This window comes from Parus major, chromosome Z, assembly GCF_001522545.3.
Source record: "Parus major isolate Abel chromosome Z, Parus_major1.1, whole genome shotgun sequence".
Lineage (NCBI taxonomy): Eukaryota > Metazoa > Chordata > Aves > Passeriformes > Paridae > Parus > Parus major.
The window spans coordinates 46,790,325-46,800,974 of record NC_031799.1 but is presented as its reverse complement, the minus strand read 5'-3'; the positions used below and the strand labels follow the sequence as shown (position 1 = coordinate 46,800,974).

The 10,650-nt window shown below is 42.1% G+C and overlaps 1 protein-coding gene across 1 annotated transcript; it reads left to right on the top strand.

The window, feature by feature from the left end:
- The first annotated feature begins 146 nt into the window (after positions 1-146).
- DNAJA1 (DnaJ heat shock protein family (Hsp40) member A1) lies at positions 147-8,948 on the top strand. The gene is made up of 8 exons (XM_015615291.3): positions 147-410; positions 524-701; positions 1,789-1,893; positions 1,993-2,220; positions 3,609-3,723; positions 5,649-5,764; positions 6,317-6,417; positions 7,211-8,948. The coding sequence occupies exons 1-8, from the start codon at positions 279-281 to the stop codon at positions 7,427-7,429; spliced, it is 1,194 nt and encodes a 397-aa protein (XP_015470777.1). The 5' UTR covers positions 147-278; the 3' UTR covers positions 7,430-8,948.
- The last annotated feature ends 1,702 nt before the right edge of the window (positions 8,949-10,650 follow it).

Here is a 10,650-nt window from a genome sequence, read left to right as displayed (position 1 = left end):
GCCACCGCCCTCGCGGGGCGGGGCTCCCGCGCAATGCGGGCGGCGAAGGCGGGCTCTGATTGGCCAAGTGCCTTCCTCTCCCAAACAACCATTGGTGGGCCGCTCTCCCGGGCCCGGCGCGCGGCGGGGCAGGACTTCCGGGGTGGGGCAGGCTGTAAGGCGGCGGGGCTGCAGGACCGGCCCGAACTTTCCAGAAGAGTCGGGATCGGAGCAGCAGAGAGGGGGATCTGCGCCCGCCGCTCTGGGGGCTTCCTGCTGCTGCCGCCACCGCTACCGCCATGGTAAAGGAGACCACCTACTACGACGTGCTGGGCGTGAAGCCCAACGCGTCCGCGGAGGAGCTGAAGAAGGCCTACCGCAAGCTTGCGCTCAAGTACCACCCGGACAAGAACCCCAATGAGGGCGAGAAGGTCGGCGGGACGGGACGGGACGGGGCGGTGGGGCCGGGCGGGAAAGGGCCGGGCAGGGGTCCCGCCGGGGGTGCTGCAGTTATCTAAGTGCTGGTGACTGTTCCTTCCTGTAGTTCAAGCAAATCTCCCAAGCTTACGAAGTGCTGTCGGACCCGAAGAAGAGGGAGCTGTATGACAAAGGAGGGGAGCAAGCTATCAAGGAGGGCGGCTCCGGCGGCGGCTTCGGTTCACCCATGGACATATTCGATATGTTCTTCGGCGGCGGAGGGAGGATGCAGAGGGAGAGGAGAGGTAGCGTGTCGGCAGGGGTATCAGATTCTCTGAGGAGAATGCTGTAGATGTAGGAATTTAAACAGGGTTAAACTTAAGTTATAGGCTTAATCTGAAAATTGCAGAAAACTGTTGTGCCTTTACGCCTGAAACCCCAAGAGAGGGCGTTTGCTTGGTACGATGGCAGTTTGGTCTCATGTGCATTGTCTCCTGTTAATAGCTAACCAGATGTGTTCGGAGAACCTTTAGCTGAGTGTAAGCCCAGCTAGTAATAGACAGAGTAGGAAATGTAAGGGTAAAGTAGTTTAAAATGGCTTGTTAACGAAGGTACTGTATAAACGTAGCATCTAAAAGGAGCTATCTAAACAAGGGACCCAAGATCCAGTTCAGTCTGTGAAACCCTTCTGTCTTCCTGCATTGTGCAGTGGAGTTAAGTTGAAGCTGCAGTAAAATGCTACGTAGAAATTAAGCTCCAGTTTAATCACGCTGGGAAAAACTTTAAACTTGTTAAGAGCAGTGCTGATCCCATGACCTCTTAGTGTAGATCTGGTGAAAAAGGAAGAAAAAAATGTTTTGCATGGGAGTGTTAGGAGTGTCGTGTCAAAATACTTGCAACAACCAAGAGCTGAGCGTTCTTTACAAAACTAAGCCTACAGCAGCTGAAGTGCTAAGGAGTGCCTGAGGGTAAAAATCTAATTGCTCCTTTCTGGTTCCAGAAGGTCACCTGGTGAGAGGAAGAAATTACAGAAGTGCTGAAGATTCCAAACAGTCTCTCTCACTTGTTTGTAGGAGATCTGTTTGGTAACTTTGTTAAAACCAGAGTCCTGCATTGTAAAACTTAAATGTCTGAGGTTCTGTATGTTCTGTTACTGTTACTGTTTGTACTTTTCCAGAATGTTTCTTCTGACTTAAACAGAGCCAATGTCATAACAACTGTTACCTAATACCACAGCAGCTGGGAAGGGGCTTTTGACCGATACAAGCAAAACAAGACAAAGCTCTATTGAAACAAGATGTTAAAGCCCAGAGAATAGGCTTATCGTGGCTTGGCAGGGAGATGTGCAGACCAAGCTTCTAAACTTGATTAAATACCTGTGTTCTTTTACAGGCAAAAACGTGGTCCACCAGTTGTCAGTAAGTTTAGAAGATATGTACAATGGTGCGATGAGGAAACTTGCACTGCAGAAAAACGTTATCTGTGACAAATGTGAAGGTAATGTTGAAACAGAAACTAAACAGAAGATGTTCTTAAAGCTTTTGGGGCTGTTTTTTTTTCTGGTAGTACATAACCACTTCCAATTTTTGTTCTCAGGTCGTGGTGGTAAGAAAGGTGCAGTAGAATGCTGCCCTAATTGCAGGGGAACAGGCATGCAGATCAGAATTCACCAGATCGGCCCAGGAATGGTGCAACAGATCCAGTCTGTGTGTATGGAGTGTCAGGGGCATGGGGAGCGTATCAGCCCCAAGGACCGGTGTAAGAGCTGCAATGGCAGAAAAATTGTTAGAGAGAAGAAGATCCTAGAAGTTCATATTGACAAAGGTGAGGTGTCTTACTGAGGTGAAGTATTGTACTTGGATGTGCTGAAATGAATCGCTTTACAGCACTAAAACAGAAGATTTAGCAAATATGTCATGTTGATTTGGTGAGTAACAGTGCTGAATTTGTACACAGTAAAATTGCTTATTGCTGCTTTAAAAAGAGTAGACTTGTTTCTAGGGCATGACTGTCATTTTTAAAGTCTGGCACATGACTAAGAATGAGTTCTGAAACTTGTATTATTGTAAGCAGTGAATTATTTTTCAGGTCCCTCTAAGCCCAGTTTGTGATCAGGTAGCTTAATTAGTTTTCACTGCCTGTAGCAAAACCCTGCAGGCTCCGATCACTTCTGCTGTGTTTCAGTTTGAAGGGGAACCAGATCTGCTATAGTGATAAGGTGCAAAGACAGTGCTAAGCCTCTCATGCTTTGAACTCTGTTGTTTACACAACCCTGACAGTGCTGCTTAGAACAGGTACTACTTCCTTGCCTGGCAAAATTCAACTCAGTACACAAACCCTCAACATGATGGGTGAATGTAATGGTATTGAGTGACAAATGCATCTCTGTTGAGGGGGCTGCCCAGAAGGTGATGGGAGAAGTCTCTGGAGTAGTGCAGCTTGTAAGAGCAAGCTGATAAGTACACGGCTTTTACAGACTTGCTAATGATTATGACCTGCAAATGTTTCATTCAGCTTACAAAATGCTTGAATGTTGGGGGGGAAATCCTATTGTTTTACAATCCTGTGAATGTAAAAATTGTAAGAGGACTAGAAGAGATATGTTACTGGTATTTTGAACATGGAAGGTTTACGAGAAGAATTTTTTTTAGAAGGAAAGGAAAAGAGTGATACAGCATAAGACAACTAGTATTTTTGTTAGATAGACTTCTTGTGTGGGTGAAACAAGTTTCTTAAAGGAGTTTTTCAGTCCATGGGGAATGCTTCTTGGACTTGGCAGGCCCAGATATGTTTCATAAAGAGATGTGTTATGTATATATAAAACTGAATAAGCTGAGTGGTCAGTTGCTCTTGAAGTGCAGTGTGTACACAGTGTTTCTGATTTCTTATTTGTATTTGTGTGTATAATGAAAGCTGTTTTGATGATATTTCCCATCAGGACTTCATGTTGGTGGCTGTTTTGGCAGTACAGTTAAACTTGATGGTCTTGAGACATAACACTGAATTCAGGTTAGCACCACTAAGATCTGTTGAACAAGTGTTTAGATTAAAAAAAAAAAAACAAACCCAACAAATGCTTCAATGGAAGATCCTGATGTTCTTGCTTAAAGATCCAGAGATATCTTGATACCAGCTCATGTCTATTAGAAGTGTTTGTTGGGGGTGCTTTTGTCTTAAAAATAAAAAAAATGCGTATTTGTTTTTTGCAATAGGAATGAAGGATGGTCAGAAAATTACATTCCATGGTGAAGGGGACCAAGAGCCAGGTCTGGAGCCAGGGGATATTATTATTGTCTTGGATCAAAAAGATCACTCTCTATTTACAAGGTAAAGACATTTGAAATTCTCTTGTGTTGTCTTCTGTGATGTTTTTCCACGTGCTTTCTTGGTTACCACTCATCTTGTATGTACGGGAGTGTCAGGAGATAGGATCACATGACTGTCACTCAGCCGTAAATTTGTGGGGTCAGAGGAGCTCAGAGGTGGGGGAGCTGTGGTACAGCTAGTCTGGCCATTTGTGTTCTAATAGCATGAGGTGAGCTTTGGCAGCAAAAGGGGATAGAAGGCAAACAAAAGCAGTTACAGTTAAGAGTTTACAAATATTTAATTTTAAGAGCTGATTGAAATACTGACATTTTTTGTAATTTTGAATATTTGCAACTGTTTCCTTGCTCTCAATTACTTAGCTCAGAAAATTGCCATTTAGTGCAGTCAACTGTTGTCCCCTTGACCTCGAGGCACAGAAGACTTGGAGTGTGTGCACCTGTGTTCATGGATCTTACTTAGGACAAACATAGTGTAGCACGAACCCTTGTGATCAAATGTGTTTTCCCACACTTCATTTCCTGCCCGAGTCCTATGGGCAGGATAATTGGTGCTGTCTGGTTTTTATTGTGAAAGCAAAAGTGACTCCTGTAGCAGTGACCACATCTCAACTATTCATGTTCCCAGGCAATACTGCTCAGTGGTGCACGCCTCTCTCTTTGTGTTCCTATTTGTGGAAATAGTCTGTCCAGTATATTTTGGTCCAGTTAAAAGCAATGCTGATGATCTCACAAAAGAGTGCTGCATTTGTTGTCTCACTGCTGCTGTTCAGAGCAGTTACAAGGGAATCAGTGGGTTTTGAGAAAGCACTTAGTTGTTTCAACACCAACCATTGACCTTGTGCTTGTAAATAGGAATGGTGAGCCAGAGGTTCTTGGGAAACCTGCAGCTGGTCTGCCCAACTATCATGTATGGTGCTGAGCTCTTGAAGCTGGTGCCAGAGTTCTGTGCCAAGGAACACTGAGCTCACAGGTTAAGAATCACTTCTGTTTGCTTTGGATGAGCTTACTCAGCTGATTTTTCTTAACCTCCAGTGAAACCAGACACTGATTCAGATATGCCAAACTGCTCTCATGGTTTCCTGGGACTTGAAGTCACAATTCTGCTAGATTATTTTTGTCTACCCTTCTGCCCACTGCTTTCAGTTCTAGTGTCCTTCAATAACCCTTGATATTACTGGTCTTGTGGGGTTATGCTGAGGTTGTGCTCTCACAGAAGGGGGATGTTCTTGCTCTGCTGTCAGAGTCTAAAATTAGCTTTTTGTTCAAGTCTCCTGCCAGAGACTTTCTAAAAACAGGGTGAGTACTCTACGTTCTTTGAATAAGATTTTGTAGCCTTTGAACAGGTAGGCAACCATTAGCATTGCCATACTGAATCAAAACACAAACTAATTACCACTATCTATTCCAGATCCTTTTTGGTACTTTTTAAAAGGTGCTTGTGTCATTACCCAGAGTGGCCATCACCTGTTCAAACTTCCCTGGTAATAAATCTTCAGAGTGTAACAGAGTACCATAGTGCAAACTAGTGCAATTAAGAAGGTATTTATCTACACAAAGAAAGGAATTAATTGTCCCAATTTCAGTATTTATGAGGCTGAGATTTTTTTTCCTTTTTTTTTTTTTTTTTCCTTTTTTTTTATTGGTAAGGAGCAGTGATGTGAGACTGGATTAAAGTGGGCCATGATGAATTTATTTCTTTTCAATAAACACAACACTTTAGATAGCTTGACATAAACATAATGGCTCTCAGAGTGGGTATTGTTCTAGTAATTGAGGAGCCACATTAATATTTGGTATTTTTTGTTTAATTGCCTGGGCTTCTGTTATAATTGCAGCTTATTGTTATTTCCAGGTTAAATATTGAGGTTGGGTATGGCTCTTTTGCTGTTTCTCTCTCACTGTTACTGTTGTTTTGTTCTGCCCTAGACGAGAAGAAGATCTGCTTCTGTCTATGGATATTCAACTGGTTGAAGCACTATGTGGCTTTCAAAAGCCTATCACAACGCTGGATAACAGAACTATTATTATTACCTCTCATCCTGGTAAGAGTTGGTTTGCTTTCTGTTGGAAGTTCTAGCATACAGTGAACATAAGCTGGAAATCTAAAGGAACAGAAGTACCCGTCTTAATGTAAAAGGGGGTGTGTGCTGGTATAAAATTCTTTGCCCCAGTCTGCAGTACAAATCTTAAAATAAAAAAGGATTTTTTGCATAGCAGTCAGCAGTATCTCTCTTTGTGTGACATAGTAATAGACCTTACCTCATGGGCATACTTGCATCCCAAGGATATCCCATGAGAAATGAAGGCTGTGGGTCTCTGAAAACCACTTTTTCAGCCTTGGAAGTGATGGAGCAATTAATAAATTTGCAAGTATGCTTCCTTTGGGAAGCATAACAAGATTACAGGAATGTAATGTAGACATCAATCCGCTTTCCTACTCAGATGTTACCAGGCAAGTACCAGACAGTAAGTTCCTGTTAGCATGTTGATGTTGCTGCCTAACCACAATGTAGAAAGCTACATAAATACTGAAGGAAAAGTAAAGCTGTTTCTGTTGCTTTTTTTGGTAATTTAATTTTTGTTTGTTTTTTTAGGCCAGGTTGTTGAGCATGGGGCTATTAAGTGTGTGTTGAATGAAGGTATGCCAATTTATCGCAGACCATACGAAAAGGGACGTCTGATCATAGAATTCAGGGTAAGTGTATCAACTTACTTCCACAGCATTTAAGGACTGAGCATCCATCCAAAATTTAACCAATAAGCACTACCCTCAGTCAAGAAGAGATACAATAATCAAATATCCTGTTCTGGCAATTGTTCTTTACAATGGTGGGAACATGAAACTCATCAGAATTACAGTTCAAAGCAAAGAGAAAACTTGCAGAACTCTATGTGCTCAAAGTACATTAGGTACCAGAGGAGTTTCTTCAGCGACGTGGTGAATTTCCATTTGCTTTACATATTCTTTAGTTTCTATTGTCCTGTAGGAAGGATGCATGAGTAATTTCAACTATTGTGCTAGAGCAGAAGAGTAGGTTGGAAAATGCTGATTTTCTTCCCTGGGGAGAAGCTAATGCTGGGAGCTGTAGTAGTGGGCCACATCTGCTACAGCTTAGAATGTATTTAACCACATCTCTCTAATGCTGACATTTTGTTTTTATATATATTTAAATATGTAGTTGTATATGTTGTTATAAATACACGGTTGTATGTGCTATTATATTACATATATATACTTTACTGTGGGTGATTCCAGAGGGCAGCCTGAGGCAGAAGAAAAGTGTTGATTGAGTTGCCAGAATTAGAAGGCAACTTTGTGCAGGCATTAAAGAACAGCTTAGTGATGTTGACAATTTTTTTAAGCTGTGAACTGAAGTCATCTATGACAACAAAGCTGACTTTGGCAGATTCTTAACCTGTAGGTCTATTTGACCTAATAAAAAACAGTTCAGATAGACTGGAGTAACCTTAGTTCTTGATTATTGCAGGTCATCTTCCCAGAGAGTGGCTTCCTGTCCTCAGATAAGCTGTCCTTACTCGAAAAACTGCTACCTACAAGGCAGGAGATAGAAGAAACTGAGGAAATGGAACAGGTTGAATTAGTGGACTTTGATCCATCTCAAAAGCGAAAACACCACTATAATGGAGAAGTGTATGAAGATGATGAGCATCAGCCTAGAGGTGGTGTTCAGTGCCAGACATCATAAATGGGCCAGTGAATAATTCTTGTGATGCTTGTTTTGTATGCAGTAGTGGATGAGTGAAGGACTACAAGCAGTTTGCCCTCACCTCCTGCTATTTGTTGTTCTATCCAGCCATAGTTATTTCTAAAAGCATAAAGAAATAAACTAAGTAATTAAACTGACTTTGCAATTTGTATAAAGCTCCAGGATGCAAGCTGAAATGAAGTTGACTGCACTTCACCCATGGCTCTTGGTCCAGAAAATTCCCCATACCTGCTTGTCTTTTATTCCATACCTTGTAATTCCTGTATGTGTGCAATTACCCAGCCTTAAACTAAGATCCTGTGGTGTGCTTTTTAGGAATTCTAGATCTTATACTTTGTGAATAAAGTATGCACAAGTACTTATAATCCATGGTAAGATGCAGTTAAGTTTTCTACCAATTAGGATAATAATGTTTGGGCTTGTACTGGTGTTTGTTAACTAGGGACTGGCTCTAACACACCCACATGGTAGTTGAGGCTGACACAGATGCGGTTGCTCTTCACAGGCCCATTAAAGACATGTCATCCCCAAGCTCTCCATGCTATTCCACATGAGGTCAGATAGTCCTTCTGGCACTGGTCCTGACCTCAGAGCTCGCTGTTGAGCTTGCTTTGTTTCATCATTCACTCCCTTTTGGCTGCTGTCCTGAGCCACACTGCCTGTGGAGCCAGTGGTTGCTTGGAGCTGCCTTGGCTACTGCACTAGAGGATTAATAAAATCCTCTAGGCTTTGTCAGCACACAGGTGGCTTGGAACGTCAGACTGTTGCTAGGTGAAGCTTGATTTCCACCTTGATTACTGAAATCAGATACCCCTTGGTGTGTTATGGAAAGCATTACCAGTCCTCTTAGTTGGGCATATGTGATCCTGCAGAGCAGAGAAGGCTAGTGAATACAACCAATCAATGCATCTAGGATGTTCTGAAATTAATGTATTGTGTGCATTATTTCAAGCTGACTCTTAAATTTCTGTATGAATGTTCTAATTATTGTAGATTAAGTGTTTCCAATATAATTGCAAAATCGTTCATTGCCTCTTTTCTTAGACCAGATGTTGGTTTAAAAACACCACCCCCTTTCTTTTTAGACAGCTATTCACAGAAAAATCTTAAACATCTTCTTTCAGAAAATATGCTGAGAAGACAGGTCCAGATTTAACCTCTAGTGTGGTAGTTTAGTCTTGCTCAACCATCTGGCTTGGGATAGAGCTTATGCTTTCCATACTGCTTTGAAGCAAAAATGTCATGAGAAGAACTCATCTAAGTAGCTGTTGCGTGGCAGTACATGTGTTGTAACTTGAATTTCTGGAAGCTCTTAGAAAAACAGTCTAGCTTACCTAAGCATTACAACTTTGATTGTATAAAAACAGCTGGTATACCATGGATTTTGTACCTCAAATGTAGTCCCTTTCAGGTATCTACAGAACTGTTATCTTTCACCTGCATGTTTCACCTACTTTTTTGTTTTCTTTCTCAACAGAAATAAAATACTGTAGGCCAAGTGTTTTTCCAAATTCTGCTTGAGTGAGCTCATCATTGAGCTGAAAAATGTGACCTGCAGGTGCCTGTGCTCTATCAGTAGGGTGGTTTCTCTGAGTCAAGAGGAGAAACAGAAAGTAGTCCTCCTCTGGCTAGGGCTGACTCCCACACAGCTGGCTTGAGACTTAAACAGTAAAACAAACTACTTTTTTCAGCTTAATAAGCACCTTTATTTTTTTCCTTAACCACTAGATCAAAACAGCAAGGACAAACAACATTCCAGTCACAGCCCTGAACATGACAATGGGACGTGATTTTGCTTCAGATGATTGTGTATTACATTAAAAAAACAAAAAAAACCCAAAACATTCCATAGACTTTACTTCTCAGGAGCACTAGTTTTCCTTTCACCACACCCATAGCTACATTGGTGTAGTTGAGGTCATATTCTTGACTTATTCTGGAGGCTGTGGACAATTCTTCATGCTTGATGACCCCACAGGAGATGGGCCTGGTCCGGATTCCAGGAGGAGGGTGGCTGACCAGGAGCTGCCTCTAGAAGCCTTAGCAGAGCAGTCCAGAGAAGCACCCTCTGCTAGTGCAGGAAGGGCAGGTGGGAGCACCACCAGGTTAGTATTCTGTTTTGAAATGAGCTGGTTACTGATTCAAAATCTCTGCCCCAAACAAATACTGGCAACAGCAGAGTAAGCTTTTGGCAAAGAGCACTGGATGGCAAGAGCTAGTAGGACTTTGTTCTCCCGTAATATTCTGGGTATCACACATTAGAACAAACGGCTTGATGTTCTGTACCGCTGAAAAATGAAGAGGTTTTTCTCTTACTTGTTGCTTTATGTGGGATACAGTTTCTAATTTGGGGAAATGAACAGAATGGACAGCTGTAGATACTGAGTATGGAGTAGTACGAAGTAGCTGTTTCTGTAACTACCAGTATAGTAACCTGACCTATTGTAATCTGAGTTTGCAATTACTTCCAGTGTTTCAACACCACCTAATTCATATGATCAAGCTTGTATTTTAGTCTAGTATTATAGTCTATTACAATTACTCTTTTCACTGTGCAGTAGGCATTTAGGATTTCACTTTTTTCCCCATCAAACTAGCAGCTCCATTTTTGCACAGATTGGCTGAACAGAACACCCACTGCAGGCTCGTTTAAGAGCCTACTCTCATTTTCGCTTCTGCTTTCAGAGCCCTTAGACTACAGGTCCTCTCCTTCCCATGGTTTTGAATACCTGCTACCCAGCAGCAGCAAAAGAGGTTGGCTCAGCCCGGGGATTGGTTTGAAAAGACAGGTGTCTGCTAAGGAAGGCAGAAACCTCCCTTGAAATGGAAACATGTAAACCTTCCCACCTCTGAATTATTATAGTCTTGAAATCAAGGTGCTCTCAGGCAAAGATAATGGACATAGGAATAACAGTTCTTTACTAGGAAAATTAAAATAATAATGCAGTAGTAAAAAAAAAACAACACTGACAGTCAGAATGCAACCTGACACCCTGTTGATCAGGGTGTTGGTAGCAGTCCAATTAAATGGTGGCTGCCAGTCCTCCTGGAGTGACAGATGTGGTTCTGTTGAAGCAGTGATCCTGTAGAAGGGTGTAGTTTTCCTCTGAAGGTCCAGTGGTGATGTACAACATTCTGGACTTCCTCTGGGAATCCAGTGGAGAAAGGCTGACTGGGTTGTTCTGAATCTCAGATTATGT

Bases quoted from the DNA above. Each gene is read 5' to 3' on its own strand.
- DNAJA1 (XM_015615291.3), top strand. From the start codon at position 279: ATGGTAAAGGAGACCACCTACTACGACGTGCTGGGCGTGAAGCCCAAC. The intron at 2,221-3,608 runs GTGAGGTGTCTT...TTTTTGCAATAG, and splicing joins AGAAGTTCATATTGACAAAG to GAATGAAGGATGGTCAGAAA. The intron at 3,724-5,648 runs GTAAAGACATTT...GTTCTGCCCTAG, and splicing joins GATCACTCTCTATTTACAAG to ACGAGAAGAAGATCTGCTTC.